This window comes from Coturnix japonica, chromosome Z (genome assembly GCF_001577835.2).
Source record: "Coturnix japonica isolate 7356 chromosome Z, Coturnix japonica 2.1, whole genome shotgun sequence".
Lineage (NCBI taxonomy): Eukaryota > Metazoa > Chordata > Aves > Galliformes > Phasianidae > Coturnix > Coturnix japonica.
In genome coordinates this window covers 52,947,954-52,964,767 of record NC_029547.1, presented here as the reverse complement: position 1 = coordinate 52,964,767, position 16,814 = coordinate 52,947,954, and the positions used below count along the sequence as shown (strand labels likewise).

Genomic DNA, 16,814 nt, shown 5'->3' with positions numbered 1-16,814 from the left:
TGTTGTTTTTGTTTTTTAAAAAAAAAGTTTATTTTTCCACAAGTAAGAGCAATAGGAAAAAAATTAAACTGTTTTCCACATATTGTTTTCTTAGAACAGAGTCTACAAGAACATATTCAGCACCAAAACTAAAAAAAAACAAAAAGAAAAAAAAAAAAAAAAGGAAAATACAAACAGCCATAGAATATAATCTATAAAGCAAAACATTTAATATTGCACTTTGTTTCTCTAACGTTTGGATTTTACTTACTTTTTCCTAATTCGGATCAGAATTCTATATAAAATACTGGGCTTTAACTGTGAGCCTCATGTTTTATATAACGTTGAGAATTGACCAATACTTGTGAAAGAGTAATGCCTCTGAGAAACCAAGAATTGAAAGAAATATTTTACTTGATAAAAGTTACAGGATTTTTCACTCCCATCACAAAGGTTGTGACTGTGAAGCCATGTCCATTACCATATTGGTCAATCCTGCTTCATACACAATTCTCCATTGTATTGTGGTAAGAACTTTAATGCTATGTGTATCAGAGATTGTTCCCTAGTCTGTCAAAACAACAAAAAGGAAAAAAAAAGTAAAACCACCAAATGCCCTTTTATGCCAACGATCCCCTTAGCTTTTTTTTTTTTGTCTGGTTGGAGAGGGTAGAGAGAAGGGACATTCACAAAATTGGCCTAGTAACATAAGACATCACCCAATTTCCTTTTTGTCCAGTATTCTTGCTCCAAGTCCAAACTTCTAACTGAATCACTTAAAACGTGACTCGTGTTATCACCCTGTCATCGTTTTTGAAACATGAATTTTCTTTCATGTTCTTGTAAAGGCCACTTATGGAAAAGCCTATTGTGTCGTATGCATGAAGCCTTAAAAAGAAGGCAGAGGTTTTTTAAGAACAAGCACCACACAGAACACCAGCCTTCTCTTATCCCCCTTCCATCCGAGCTTTTATTGCACAAGGAAATAGACACATAATGGATTAGACCTCAATTTGTTTAAGTGGTCAATACCAGAAGCGTGTCCCTTTGTAAATGGTCTGTGCTACACGAGTTCTGAAAAGGGAAGCTGACTTTTATAAATCTCTAGGCATGGAAGTGCTGGTATTTGTGTTAGCAGATGTAATGGCTCCAGGATGCTCTTTTCTTCCTAGGAGTACACTCAGGGGCAAATGCTCTGCATCATTTCTTGCACTCTGAATGCGTGCTGAATTTGGCTCTTCTGTTTTAAAGCTCTTGAGAGTACCACAGAAAATGCAATTACTGAAGCAATTCTCAGCTAACTAATACCCACGTATGGCTGGTAACACTGATCTTCTTCCCCCACTTTAATTATACTTCTACTCTTAATATTTTTACAGAATCATAAACCCTGAAGATAATACAAAGTGCACAAACTGAGCTCTTAGCATAGTCCAAGCTTTTCCTGCAGTATGAAATATACTTGCTACTAGAGACTCATAATATATAGTATTTTTGGTGATTAGGTAACTATGTATAAAAATAAATTTACTTTCTCTTCCCATCTCTACTAGACTAGTTGAAATATCTCTCTGCCTGTGAATCCTGGACAGCATTTGCCTATTTCCTTTTAGAATTCTTTTGAGGCTCGGCTGGTGTTTAATGGTGCAGCTTTTACTTGTGCCTTTATTACTCTCATTTTTTAAAGCTTCACAACTTGAAACATCTCTTTTTCATAATGTAGAAAGAAAAAAGGGAATGAGGGTGGCTTTTATAACTTTTGTGTATGTCCCTATTGCAGATCCCCCTCTCAAATAAAGAACAAAAAACAGAACACACACAAAACAAAGAAGTAACTCAACAGTGCAACGTAACAAAACAAATAGCATTTCAACAGTTTGGCAAGTGATGAGTTCACCTGAGATTAAGTGATTTTTAGGCAGTCTGTAACAAAATGCTGCTTTGCGATAATAGTAGAAAGGCAACAAACTCTTAAAGAAATCAAGAAGGTATACAATCTTGACAAAGTCTATTAGTCTCCTTCTGTTATCTCTCCATCCCCCACCCTAATATATCCCCATTATGTTGCTTATCTACTACAGTAGGCTGCAAAACATACAGCAAGAAGGATTGGCTTGAAGGCATTTGATGTTTGTAAATAAATCCACAACAGGATCCAAGCTGAAGAGGTGATACGTGACCAGCCTACTAGGACAATTCTGAGCATGTGCATATGCAGGTGAAGTCCAGGCTACATTAAATTAGAAAAGAAAAAGTCAGTGCATTTGTCAAAAGTCTGTAGCTGTTGGTTTTTTGTTGCTGTTGTTGTCAAAGCTTTCTTTTGCTCCTTCTTGTGCAGACCACAAACAAGAAGAGGGGGGGTAACAACAGTGCGGCATAAATGAGAAAAAGCTGTAGTGACACTGAACCGCACAAAATAAGCAATGAGCATGTGCAAATCTTCAAAATCATAAGAGAAAGCCATCCCTCTCTTGCAATGTGGTTTGAGTGTTTTGACACACATGACTGTAGGTTAGTAAGGCTGCTCCTAGTATGTGCCAGTATTTAAATGAGAAAAAGGGGAAGGGGTAAGCTCAGATCTTCAAGCAAGTGGAGCAGTCCTACAATGTTACTGTAGGCTTCAAAGTGTAATCACAGGTTGTTTTCATGTATTCACCATACAGGCAAGAGCAAAACCACTTCCTTCTAAAGTGTCTCCACTATAACGCCTTGACCTTCAACATGGCAGGTATGATTCAAAACCCAAGTCAAGTCAGCTTTTTACGGATTCCTTCAACGAGAAGGGCAAGATGGTCTGTCATCTGTAGGCTGATCTGGGTTTGGATCAATCTAAACAGAGGGAGAAAAACAAAAAATAAGGTTATTTTAGAACCTATTACAGAGAAAAAAAATATATATACCACGTCTGAAGACCATGTTACATGGCATCCTCAATCCAAAGACTACTGAAATTACTAGAAAATTTCAAGTGATAACTTAATAATCAATGCCAGTAATCAGAACAACAACAACAACAAAAAAAATCCTATACTACAATTTGAGGGTGATTTTTGGTAGTTTTGTGGAAAAGCAGGCAGAAGAATGAGCTTCTCAAAAGTTCAGCTTCAGCAGCACAGAAATCTTCCCTGTGATTCACCATTGGTAACAGAACACACACATCACTTAAAATTTAGACTGATTTTAAGATGTGCTTCAGACTACATAAAATTATCAGTACAAGTCCATTCTACCTTTAGAAGTAGTTGATCCTAAATTTTAAATACCTTCCTCTCTTCTTCCTACAGAATTAAAAAAAGGTTCAACCTAACTTCTGTAAAACACTATTATGTTGCTTAATAGAATATAGTCATTTTGGAGTGGGAAAAAGGAGAAGGGTGGGGAAGTATGTAATGTAGGAAGGTCCCTTCCTGAATCTATAAGTACCTGAAATGAAAAGGACTTAAGGATTTAAAGGAATTAAGCTGCAGAACAGCTCTGAGAAGCCTCTCACACTTGAAAGAAATGGCCTAATGCTCACTCAGAACTGTTTCAAGAGATTTTAAAAAAAAAAAAAAAAAAAAAAGGAAAAAAAAAAAAGGGGAAGGAGTGCATCATTCTACATATATTGCTGTTTTTATTAAACTAAATGAATTCAGGCAAAGCATTAACCAAAGGACACTACTCTCTTTCTGGTAAAAGAGGTGGTAGAAGACAAAAAAATAATACAAATAAATGAAACTTTGTAAGTTCTATCACGGGCTTTTACCATACTAAAAATACAATTAGAACTTCTGAAGAACCATAGAAAGAATACCTTTTTTTGTTTGTTTGTTTTGTACATCGTCTTTGGAATTCATAAATCGTACATAGTCAGATATAGATGAAGTTTCTGAATTTTTGCCTGCTTAAGCATTTAAAATATTAACACACTGTGCCCCTATAGGCCCAAAATGCTGTGCTGAACAACACAGCCTATTAGAATGTATATTTAGGACAAGGGGAAAAGACTGGATGAGGATAGGTTTAGCTTGTGTATTAGGAAGAAATTCTTTACTGTGAGGCTGGCGAGACAACAGATTGCCTGGAAGACTGGCCCTCCTCTGGAAGCATTCAAGGCTAGGCTGGATGCGGCTGTGAGCAACCTGGTCTAGTGGGAGTGCCCCTGCCTATAGCAGGGGGCTGGGTTTAAATTGACCTTAAAGGTCCTTTCCAACCCAAACCATTCTGTCATTATATGAAAATACTGCATCCTATACATGAAGTTGGTAAACTAAGTGTGTGTGTACATGTACAAAAGAACATGTTGCAGACATTTCAAGCAAGAGTTCAGAAATTTCTAGAAATAATGAGACTTCTGAGGAATCTTGTCATGGCTTTCAGTGCAAGGAAAGAATATGATAGCTAAGACACATGAATGGGGCAACATTCAAATTTAAGGTTGCACAAGTCGGGTTGAAAGATGTAATCATTTGTAATCCACACTGTGAAAACGGTATGGAAGATTCTTGATACAATTTATCAGAAACTTCACTAGGAAAAAACAAAAGTAGCTGCCTTACTCATTGCAGCTTCAACCTTTTCGTATTGTTTTCCTGACACTTCACATATTCCACAATTCAGATTCAGTAAGAGAGTATGCTGATTAATTTAGTCTGAGGTGCTTACTTCTGAATAGAGTGGTGGAGGCAGAAAGCGGAATTCTTGGATGTACGCAAACAATGGTCCTTGCAGCGCTCTCTCAAAGTCATCACAAGCAGCTACAGGAGGGAGGCTGGACTGTCTCTGTTCCTCTGTGACCACTTCTGCATAGCTGGGAGGTGCTGCAGGGAAAAAGTACACGCAGTTCAAACAACAGTTGTTATGCATTTCAAGATACATGAGAAATATTAAACTTATTATTCCAAGATGCATTGGCAGGTAGACAAGTGACTTCAGTGACAAAATAAAATTGTTGAAGGAAGACTAAGAAAGGAGTAAATTTATTTTACTTTAACGTTATGCTCATGTTTATTAACAGGCCAGCATCTGCTTACTGCGGCTTAGTTAACTCCTCACCCTTTAAATACTCATATTTAAAGCACAACCTGAACTCTGAGTGTATCTGTACAGGTTAAGTATGAAGGAACTGAATGTAACCCTTTACTCTAGAAATGTACGACTTAGTAGTAAAGTGATGTTTATCAAATATGTGTGAGAACACAGAAAGAAGCTAATCCGTTGTTAAGGGAGACTTCCCTTTGACAAGAATAGCATCTTCTCACTGAGACAAGTCAGTTAAGACTGGTAAAAAACAAAAACAAAAAACCCACCAGAAACTGGATTTATTATGGAGTTACAATGCCTTATAACTAAAGATGCAATTAGGATACTGGAAAGGGAATCACTTCTATACAGGGACACAGGAATCCTGAGATTTTGCCTTCAACAGTTTCTACACAGCTGGATGACAACTATTTTTCCTAGAAAGAAAGTCAAGGACTAAGTGAATTCTGATCGAGCTCATAAAGGTGGCAAGAAAGCATCCACAAGAGACTTCCTGTCACCTTCATTATAAAAGGATGTGGTCTGGGTCTGACAGCAATGAACAAAGCATACTAAATTGAAAGCAACAAGACTAGCAATTTGATTAGGATTTATGTTGTGACATTACCTTCTGGTCTTTCAGGCAGTGTCAGACCAAGCCAGTTCATATTCATGCTACACTGGCTGCTCACACTTGATGTCCTGCTACCAAATGGGTGTAGAGGAATGGTACCAATGACCAGTGGTAAGTTAAGGAATAAATCCATGGCTCCTGGAATATCAACGTAGACCTGAACAAAACAAACAAAAAAATATGTATGATTACAGTGTACACTTGAGTCAATACTTAGTCTGCTAACTCTTTTTGCCATGAAATTCTCCAGGAAGAACTTATCAACTTCATGGTGCATGTCTTTAAGGAGACAGATTCCACAATTTATAAAGCAGGATTCTTAATCTGAGTCCACACACAAAAATATCTACTAATGACATGTTTGTTTAGATAACAAATCACAACTGTTTAAAAAACCTTATGACTGAAGTAAAATTCACTTGCAAAACTCCTGCTGGGACACTAGTACTAGCTACTAGGAAATGTAGTCTCTTGTAGCTAACATAGAAGGCTTCACTAGCAATTTTTTTTTTAAGCACAGTGGAAACTAAACATGCTTCTGCATACCATTAGTGAATACTCCACACGGATTATACTACAGTCAAGGATTGAAGGAGAAACAGGTGGAATTTTCAGCGCTTTCCCATTCCAGGTTTCTGTTTTGCCAGATGATAAAGATTCTCCACGCAGGTTGGCAACAAGCTGTTTGACTTCCTTCATTTTCCCCTTGGCATAAAATGCCTGTGTTTGGTAAATGGCTGCCTTTGGCACCACCACACGGGAAGAGCAGTTCTCAATCTCAGCAAAGATCTGAATTGATTCACCTGAAACAAAACAGAATTTAATGTAATGTTTGCATTTACTAAGCATCTTAAGTGAACTGCCACTTGATACTGTTACCACACATTAGACTCTGCTATACCCTTAGAAACATCCATTGTTCGTAAAAGGATAGGATCAGCATAACCTAATCTAGAAAAAATAATGAATAACTCAAAAGGAAGCAAACATCGTTCAACAATCTGCAAACAAAACTAGCATTCTTCAACAATAAACTGAGATGATGGCTAAATGCAGACTGAGATGCTAAGAGTAGTTGTAATATTTTGTTTATATGAAAGCAGTTTTAAAAGGGAAGGAAAAACACTTCCTATAATTACTTTTGTTACGTACCTGGGGTGTAGCCCTTCCTTTCAATTTTGGCACTTAAGGATATTGGGCCTGAGGTACAAAACCAACAACAGAGAGTCTTTTCTTTTGTGCCTGCTTGGGGTGACTGCAAAAAAAGAACAACATTGGCAGTTTAATCGAGAGTTCCATGAATCTGCTTGTATATTTTAATCCATACCTCCAAATTATTTGTCATGTATTTATTGTTAATTGATAAGCAAAGTTTGTTCCATTTATAATTAAAAAACCTCAAGCAATTTAAATGGTCCAACACAGATACACGGCACATCCTATTTCACTGCTCTTTCAGCGATTTTTTTTTCTGCCACCCTCTAAACTACTGTCATTTTTAAAACAGTGTGTGACTGGAAAATAAACACTGTGTGGCTTGGAAGACTTTATAGCCTACATATACCAACATATTGTTGGCAAAGCTTCCTACTGGAAGGCCTTCCCACTTTCCATTACACAGCATTTCAGAAACAATAACTAAGTTTAGGTACCACAACCTTAGCTCTTCTGATTTCTCCTGTTTCTGAACAATCCTGTCTCATCTATAATGAACAGACTTTAATTTTATGTGGTATCAGGATTTCGGACTTGATCCAAAGCCCATTAAAGTCAAATGGGAGTCCTTTGATTTTAATGGAGTTTGTGCAAGGCCAATGTTCTGCAAGTCTGGTTTTTCACTCATACACACAAGAAACCTATTTCAATGGACTTTTTTTTTTTTCCCCTCCCACAGATTAGTTTAAGGGGGAAAAAAAGAAATCTTAAGCCAGATTGAAATCAGCTCCTTACTGAAAGCGGTTGCAACACTAAGATTTTAATAAAAATGACATTTCTGAAAAAGATCATATATAGAATTGTGATAATTTCTCCCCATTGGTAGAAAACCATCCATTTGGAAATTACGCACGCCAGTACATTATTTCACTTTGCATTTTTAAGTTAGCAGTCTCTCATTAAAACGTTCTTTGAAGTTGCACTGTTCCTTCCACAGATAATTCAAAATTGAAGAGGAACAGTTCACAAAAATTTCCTTTTTATAGAGAAATTAAAATTTAGCAGTATTAAATTGACAAAGGTATCTTACATATCTTAAAAATGAAGCAACTCCAGGTACAGGATAACAGCAAAACAAGTAATTGAAGAGTTGCCAAACTGATAGAATACTTAAAAGATCAGCTGCTGTTAAAAACTAGTAAATAGATACTAGATAAAATCCAATGTTGATATTCTTTCCTGTATTTTACTTATTTTTATGTCAGAAAAAAAGAATGAGTAATTCTGTCAATTCTTACCAGTAATGAAGGAGTGTTGATATCTATATGTTCAAAGACTGTAAATTCCTTCTTTAATTTTACTGGTAGAAGCCAAGGCCTATGCAATTCGGCTTTCACCCAATAGCGCACACTGCCATGTCTGCCTTCGAATGAGGTAGCAAGTGGTCTGTGCAGGACACAAAGGTCAAAACTGAGTAAAATCTCTTTCTCACTCTTTATAATAATGATATAATCAGATTAGGGATTAGTATGTAGAATTCTATTTTTAATGCACTGTAGTATTTAACTAAGCGTAACTTATTTGCAAAGTTTCCATATCTGAGCAAAATTCAAGATTAAAGATGGGAGAAAAAATCATCTCCAATTCACCCTAATTTAGTTTTGTATAGATTTTAAGAATCAATGTAAGAATTGTACTAGAAAATGCCAGGAGAGTTCACATTTCCTTTAAACTCAAGAGGCTGCTTTCACATCCACCATGCCCTTTTACGGCTGCATTAAGACTACCAACTTAAAATTAGCAACAGTACCAACTGGTTTGAATACTGTATTTTTGAAGTAATTGTTTATTGTTTGCTTGGCTGCTAAGTGTCTTCTTTTAGCAGTTACTGAACACAGTAGTTCGTGTAATTTTAAGTAAATAATTCAAATGACAGTTCTGAATAGAGAAGGGTTATCGGAAGTACCTTCCAGTTCTCATCTACTCCAGTGAGAGCAGTTTATAAAGTTTATGCAAAATACATGCATGTGTTTACGTATCATATGAACACGCATGCAGAGTTATCAGGACTATTCCACTCTGAATGTTTCAGAGACTAATGAAATCCTTTCAAGAGACCTGGAGGAAAACTGTGGAAGAATCTCGAAACTTTTCACCTTTGCTTTTAAGTCACAGAACTCCCTTTATCTCTAAGTAACAGTAAATTTCCTTTTTTTAAAAAAAAAAAATCTAAGAATTTTTGTAATTTAATCTGTTTACTCAAAATGATGTGCAAACCTTCTGTAATTCCTACTGGGAACACTCCTAGCCATTCTAGTACTTTACTTAAATGATTCTTTGTCAGTAATAGGTACGACATCTGTTTACATTTCTGAAACATATCTAGTCTATATTCAGTCGTAGATCCTGTCTTGTACCCTGAAGGGCAAAAAAGAAACAAAACAAAACAAGCCCCTCAGTGTTCTCCTTTTTACTGTTGCTCTGGATTTTTTTTTTAATTAACTTTGGAAAAATCCCACTGATAGGAAATCACAAGAAATGGTAAATAGGTGCCTCCAGGTCTTTAGGCTTTAACACCAGTCGTCCTTGTTTTTCTTCAGCGTTATCAGAAGCTGATTGCACAACTATTTTTTCAAGTTACTTATAAACACTGTGTTCTAACCACTGGTTGTGGTACTTCAATTTAATACTAAATATTTCACAGTGATCTACTATCTTGCTTTTTCAACCCTTCCAAATCAAGGGAAGATGAAGACTACTATTTTTACTTTTTGTAGTAGAGATTTTCACATAATGGCAAATTGTCTCTGATGATCTCCATACATGGGTCTTTTTCAGCACTCCAGCAACTATGTACGTTCAAGTTCTACACTGCTCACTTCTTATACTGACCCATGAGGTGGTTATGACCTGCAGGTTCTATTATAGCCAGCACCTCTAATAAACAGATGGTTTGCCAGCTTTAGTATTAGGCACTTAACTATTTCACGCAACAGTGTCTGCCAAATTTATCCAACTGTAACAGCTTCACTGCCTGAATTCCATAAGGAAGTCTCCTTCCTCTCCCATTTCTCATCTGTTTTCAGACTGTTGCTATCCCTACGCATTTTGTATTATTGGAGCTTGTAGTTTAGCTCTGCCTCTCACTTCTGCTTTCTGAAACAAATGTGATGAAGGATGGGAATGTTTCTCAGTTCATCCACTCATTTATCTGCTTATTGCCATCCAGCCTTTTCATACAGAGGCCAGCTTGAGAAGACACATCCCATTTAATCTGGAACAATCTCCTCTTTCATTGTTAGTTAAAATAGTCACTTCTGTTCCAGACTAAGCCTAAATAAGCAAGATGGCGTCTTATGGCCAGTTTTGCTGGTCCACAAGGCTCTACTGGTTACATTAGAAGGCATCTCAGCCACTCCACAGGACTCAAGCCAGTTAAACTTCACTCCTCTTGGAAGGGGTTAAAATATCAGAAGACATAGCCAGTCAGTACCAGCTAGGTCAAGAGTGAGTGAGCCACCAGGCAACAATGTGCTCCCATTTTGTGGGGTTTGAAAGCAACCTCTTCAGATGAAGGAGATGATGTCCTCTGCAGCATGCTGCAGCACAATTCCTGCCACCATTGAAAAGGTTTCCCCTCCACCCGAAGCAGGCGTGTCTGCAGGCATCGCACTGCCCCAGCAGCATGGTATAACTAGGAACTTACGTCTGTGGAAGCTCAAAGCTGAATGCATATTCGTGCCTTCCTGAAGGGATCGTGTGAAGGCCTTCCTCAGAGTTGTCATCATCTAGGAGGCAAAAAACCCAAAATGCTATTCCACTAGCACTCATTTCATATAGCAAAATATATCACATAGGCATCAATTGCAAAATAAAAGGAATCTGCAATCTCATCATAGTGCTTTACACAGCGTCCCAGGAACTACAGTTACTAAACTCAAGGTGTGCATAATCTCCCAGGTTCAATTGGAAGCAGAAATCTGCTTTAATTCATAATCCCACTTCTCAACATTGTCACAGCTGTCACCGCTGCCATTCCAAGACCTGCCAGAAAGATCGGTGGTGTAAACCAATCTGCTTTTCCACAATGATTCTTGTTTAAAACTTAAGATGAAATAGAGGTAGCTTTAATAACACTAGGCTACCTCACACTCAGAACTAACTCTGGTATGTAAAATACATTTAGTAATTCAGTTTTTTGTTGTTTTTTTTTTTCTTTAAATGGGAAAAAAAAATACTGCTTTGCACCAGCATTCAGAAATAAATCACAAAAAAAGAGATGGCCAAATAATGTGCACGGAGGGATGGAGGGGAACAAGCCGAATTAAAAAGTTGCAAACCACCACCTGGTTAATACCAGATAAATTCAGAGCCACGGACAAACAGCGGTCTGCCTGATCAGCGCTGCCTACAGCCAACCCATCAAAAACTCCGGTGTTTAACTCAATATTCCTCGTAGAGCAAATATTTGCTGGTTCCATCAAGAACACCAACCTTCGGTTGCGGTCACCATTTCTTGTACTGCTTTAAACCCCACCACGGGTTTGTGGTTTATTCGGGTATCATTACCATTAAACTAAAAAATAAATAAAAATTAAAAATGCTGACTCCAGCAAAATCGGAAGTTGGGAGAAAAACAGCCGAGATCACCTCCTACCCATAAGGGCTGGGATACCGACAGGTACCGCTATGGTTTGGGCACAACCGCTTAATGCCAGCGGCTGGAGGCACTAATGGAGGCACAAAGGGACATTTTAGGCTCCCACTGTGCTACAAAGATATGGTGTGGCAAAGAAACGGGCACACGGCAACCTGGGGTGGTGAAAGGAATCTTGAAGAACTGCTTAAAAATGCAACAGAACAGCGAGAAACAGGCGGAGATGCATTCACACAAATGCACCTCCAGCTCGCCGCGACTGAAGGAGAACCAGTTAAGCGCTGCTAAGGGGCGATGCGATGGCTGCGGGCGGCTTTCTCGTCCTTTTATTGTTATCCCGCAGGTTTTCGCCCCGCACACCGCCCCGGCCCCGTCCTGCCAGCTCAGCAGTCCCGCCGAGCCGGGCGGCCGCGGCGGAGCCGTGGTAAACAAGTGCTGAGCTGTCAATCAGCGGCCCGGCTGGAGCAGGAGAGGACCGGCCTAAACCGGCGCGAGCAGATCGCAGCCAGCCTTGCATATACATACAGTATACATTACACTCGCCGCAGTCGCTCGGCAGCTCCGCTCGCCGCCCAGGGGGGAGGAGGGAAAGCGGGGGCGGGGAGAGAGGAGGGAGAGGAGCCGCCCGCGTCCTGCTCGCCCCGCCGGCCGCCCCGCTACGTGCCGACACGCAGCGCTGGACCCTCCGGGGTGCTCGCGGACACCGCTGTGGGGTGGCGGTCGGGGTGCGGAGGACCAGAAGCTGAACCCGAACGGTGGGGAAAGCGCTGAGTCCCCCTACGGCCGCCCTGCCCCAACCCCGAGGCTGCCCGGACCCTCGGCCCCTCGTCCCCCCGCCGCAAGCCGGCTGCGGGCAGGGGGACCCGCGCCCTCACGGTGCCGGCCAATCAGCGGCTGGCATCGCCTTAGCAACAGGCCAACAAACCGCGGCCGGCCAATCGGAGGCGCGAGGGGGCGTGGCCTCGGCCGCCAGCTGCGGGGCGAGGCGTGAGGCACAGTCAGTCATTGAAACTCGGCCGCAGGGCCGCAGCGCGCCGGGCATCGCCCGGGTGGGGGCTGCTCGATCGGCATTGCGGAGCACCCCGCGATGTCCTTCGGGCTGAGCTATACGCATGGCCGCACGGGCACGGCCGGAGGCTGCGGTCACCTTCACGGACTTTGGTACGGGGGAATTGTTTGTGAGGAAGACAGCTCGGTGGGAGCTGGATGCATGCGATAGCGATGTTCAAATATAGCTGAGCTCTGACTCCCAAGTTCGGTAGTATCGATAGATGTTTAGGAAACGTCTAACAACAACGCAGCCTGCAGGGAAACTCATCCAAAAATCCCCAAAGAAAACGGGAATATTCCCTCAGTGCACCTCACAATGCAGTAGGTATGCAGCATGTTGAAGGAGAAAAAGGGGAGAAAAAAAAAGCCAAAAAAAAAAAAAAAAAAAGCGGCCCTGAATTACATAACCAGTTTTAACATTATTTTCCTGTGCTAGGAATTAAGTCATCGCCACCACCTGACGCGCGCAGCCAATCTGCAGCGCCGAGCGGGAGCACCCCCCCCCCCTCTGCCCAGGACCGGTCCCAAACAGGATTGAACCGCTTCTAACAAAGGGTGGAAACTTCGCAAAAACAAGCGCTGAGTCCGCCGGACCGCCGCGATGCGGGCGTGGGGAGGGCGACACGGGGCCCGGGGAGGGGGCTCCGGTGGGGGGGGAATAGAAAGGGGTACAGAAGGAAGGGCACGAGCGGACAGCGGGCTGAAATCCGAGCGTGTGTGCGGGAACGGCGGCCCAGTGCTGGAAACAGTCGCATCATCGGCCGCAGAGCTGCCGCCTGTCAGAGGGCCGAGCCCGGCGGAACGCGGCTCCCGGCTGACACGGGGCTCCCGCTCCTGGCCGGGTTGCGGTGCCCCACGCTGCCCCCTCCATCCCCCACCGCTCTCCGTCCCCGCGGCGCCCCGGCTGCTCTCGCAGGTGACACAAAACCGGTTATAAGCAGAAAATAACACCCCCCAAAAGCCGTGAGACCCCACCGCGCCGCGCGGCTCACCTCTCTCGTGGCCGATGAGGACGTCCTTGTGGTTGAAGTACTCCACCTCCTCCGTGTAGTTCTGCGTGTAGGCAGTGTTGGAACCGGCGTTCCTCGACTCGGTCCAGCGCACCTTGGCGTGCCCGCGAGCGTGGATTTTGAGCGATTTCACTCTGATCTCCCCCGTCACTTCTAAATTGACCCTTCCTGAGACCGTGTCCCCGCTGGAGTAGACGGGGACGTTGCTGTCATTGAGACAGTCAAAGCTTATTGTCAAACTCTTCACCTTCCCCAGCACCATGTTTTATAGCAAAGCGTAGAAAAAAATATAATCAAAAAAAAAAAAAAAAAAGAACTGACTGTAAGAAAGCGGAAAAAGAAAAAAAAAAAAAGCAAAAAAAAAAAGCCTTAAGCAAAAAGCGACCCTCGCCGCACACCGACCCTCGCCGACCTACAGCCCCAGCATGGGGAAGTGAGAGCCGGCGGGCTGGGGCGGCCCCGGCCCTGCCGCGGATGCCGGCGCTCCGCAGCGCTCAGAGCGCTCGGCTGCCCGGCGCTGCGCTCCGCTCCGCTCACAATGACGGTGCCGGAGCGCTGCCACCTCACTATAAGCGCTGTGACAAACAACCCCCCCTACACGAACTCTACACGCTCACGCATGCGCCGCAAGAGCGGTGCCGTCCCGCCCTCTGCCCGCCCCACTGCCCGCCCCCAGCTCCCGGAGGCATCGCGGGCCGCTTCTCGGAGCTCCCGGAGAGCTGCGTTGTAAAGCGTATTATGTATTTGCCCGCTGTCTGCGGTAAGAAGTCACCCTCGGCCCAGCACCTGGCTGGGGAGCTCTGTGCCTAACTTCAAACAGTCAGCTTTTACCGCTGCCCTTGTGCTGGGACCATCTGTCTGTGTGCACCACCGTGCGGCACGTGGGTGCATCGACGGGAACCTGCGGAGGGGCGGGGTGCCGGGCAGCCCTGCCGGTTCCACCCGGTTCTGCCTTCCTTGTCGCAAAGACTTGGGGAGATGCAGCTCTTCCCTTGTGTCTATTAACGCTGAAAGACCCCACTTTGGTTAACAGGCACCCACGTGGATTTATTCCTTTTGTACACATGTTGATAAGGAGGGGAGCTGCTTACAGTGATAAGGCACATTCTCCTTTATTTCCTGTATCTTTTTATCGTATGTACGCACATCACTCTAAAAGTAGTGCCTCCCATTTATTTCAGTTGCAACTACAACAGAGAGCACAGTAACACTATTTATAGAAGGAATTCTCAGGTGCAAAACACAGTCACCATCATTAGCTGTGCATTTTCAGCAGCCATGACCAACAGCCTGCACACCACGCTCCTAACAATCTGCATCAGCAGGGGTGACCCACTGTTGCTGTCACCACTGCTGAAATGCACCACCCAGCACCTCACTGTGCTCACATCCACTGTTTGGTGTCCATCAGCATTCAGCAAGTGTCAGTGAATGTCAGTGAGTGCCACTTCTGTGTGCAGGAATAAAGTGACACACCTTTGCTTCATTAACACTTTCATGTCAGACACCATTGTGTCAGACTGTCCCTCTGCTGCCATCTGTTGCGCAGCAATAAAGCATAACAGAATTTTGGTGGGAAAGTTCAGTTGCTGCTGCCAGACCACCAATATCCTTCTCTGATGTTGTGGGCCAACATAATAAAATAGGAAACACAGCTTTGGAGGCAGTCCTCATAATTCACTTTTCCCATTCTAGGCTTGTTGGTGAAGTTGCCGTTAAATCTGCAGAGCTTGTGGTCCCAGTTTGCCTCCCCTCTCCTTAAGACTGCTGTCTTTGGCCATACCATTTCTGGACGCTTAGCCCCAGCACTGCTGCCGTGATACAGGATGCATTCCACTTGTTTCATGTGAGCTGGGTTTTGCTGATGAATGTGTGGGTCAGCTTCAATTGTGTTAATTTTACCTATTCATGGGCAGTTATGAGTCCTGGTGACAAGTTATGCTGGCAGCAGACAGCTTTTGTCAGTTCTTGGGTTATGTTTCTGGAAGAAAATGCAGTGGATGGTAACTTGCTTGTCAGACATACTGAACATGCTGCTAACGACACTGATAAAGCTGTATTGCATTGCAACAGTGACACAACTGCACTAAGGGGAAATGTGGGGGATTGCAGGCATAGCTGATGATTATTGAGTGTTTTTCCAAATGTGTAGAACTGAGTCCACTGAATTTAGTAGGGCATTTGGATAGCCATGCTATATGCTAAATTACATAGTCTTTGAAGCTCTCTAATTTCCATATATTGCTATGCTGTTGTTCCGAGTTAATTAAAACATATCCTTAGTGATCAGATGGGCAGATTTACATGAAAGTTGACCCACTTTTCAATGCTAATTCAAAATGCCTGTTAAAGCTTGGTGAGGGGGGGAAAAGAAAACCCAAAACCAACAACAACAAAAATAAAAGAACAGCAACTATACATCAATTTCATATTCACTCTGCTCTTTTACACATATGTCCTATTATGCATATTTGCACCCCAAACAGCTGACATTGTCTCTGCTTTGAAGTAACATACCCAGTACCCCAATCAGGACGCTTTCCTCTGTGTTACTAATGTTTGTTTTTGCTTTTCCCCCGTCCTTCCCAAATATGTCTTCCCTAAAAACTTAAGTCTCTTTCCTGCAGCCTTTCACCTTTTTGCCCTTTCAGTAAGGAGAATGGGTTGGGACAGCATTTCCTGTATCGCATCTCATTGGTGACAGTAGGCACAACTACATGCTCCGTAATCTTCAGATTCTGCTAGGAATTAATTAGTATTTAGTATGTTAAAGCTTCAGATTCAGGAATTGATGTGACAAGGTAAAGAATCCCATCTCCGGCAGAGACCTTTGAACCTGATGAGTTAACAAATGAGTTAGTTAAGAGGTGCGACTTCACCGGAACAGCTCAGAAATCAGGACACGAATTGAAACAACCCATCTATCATCACCCGATCCCCTCACATCTCATGCCGTAAGCACTGCCTGGCTGTGAGCCGCACTCAACCCTTTTCTCCGCTCACCTCCCACGCTTCCTGCTGCCCGGGTTGTCCCGACTCGCCCGGGCCCGTGTCTCACCAGAAACACCGCCCACCTCCTGCTTGCTGCTCCTTCTGGCCGTACTCAGTCTCGTTGTTAGTCACTTTGTCCATCACCTCAACTTCATGTTCGGATATGTGCAATTTCAGTTTGCAGCCCTCGGCATATTAATTTGTGTAATTTAAATTTGGAGCACTAGGCGTATTAACACAGGGTGACATGGTTTGGTTAAACGAATTTTAGAGACATTAAAATTTAGATCGTTTTGCAGAATAGCGTTGCTTTCACGCACGTTCAAGCATTTTCTAG

The 16,814-nt window shown here is 42.7% G+C and overlaps 1 protein-coding gene across 2 annotated transcripts; it reads right to left on the bottom strand.

Annotated features, from left to right (window-relative positions):
• ARRDC3 (arrestin domain containing 3) lies at positions 1–14,035 on the bottom strand. 2 transcript variants are annotated; one of them, XM_015849702.2, is made up of 8 exons: positions 13,469–14,035; positions 10,476–10,557; positions 8,068–8,215; positions 6,767–6,869; positions 6,161–6,417; positions 5,609–5,771; positions 4,624–4,778; positions 1–2,808 (listed from the first exon to the last, which is right to left on the bottom strand). In XM_015849702.2, exons 1-8 carry the CDS (start codon positions 13,746–13,748, stop codon positions 2,752–2,754), a joined length of 1,245 nt encoding a protein of 414 aa, XP_015705188.1. In that variant the 5' UTR covers positions 13,749–14,035; the 3' UTR covers positions 1–2,751. The 2 variants fall into 2 exon arrangements, with proteins under 2 accessions (XP_015705188.1, XP_032297168.1); XM_032441277.1 differs by lacking the exon at positions 13,469–14,035 and adding an exon at positions 11,264–11,804.
• Positions 14,036–16,814: the final 2,779 nt, after the last annotated feature.

Coding starts and splice junctions, on each gene's coding strand:
- ARRDC3 (XM_015849702.2), bottom strand. CDS start 13,748: ATGGTGCTGGGGAAGGTGAAGAGTTTGACAATAAGCTTTGACTGTCTC. Junction 10,558..13,468: donor CCTCATCGGCCACGAGAGAG/GTGAGCCGCGCG, acceptor TTTGCCTCCTAG/ATGATGACAACTCTGAGGAA. Junction 6,418..6,766: donor AAGGAAGGGCTACACCCCAG/GTACGTAACAAA, acceptor GTTTTGTTTCAG/GTGAATCAATTCAGATCTTT.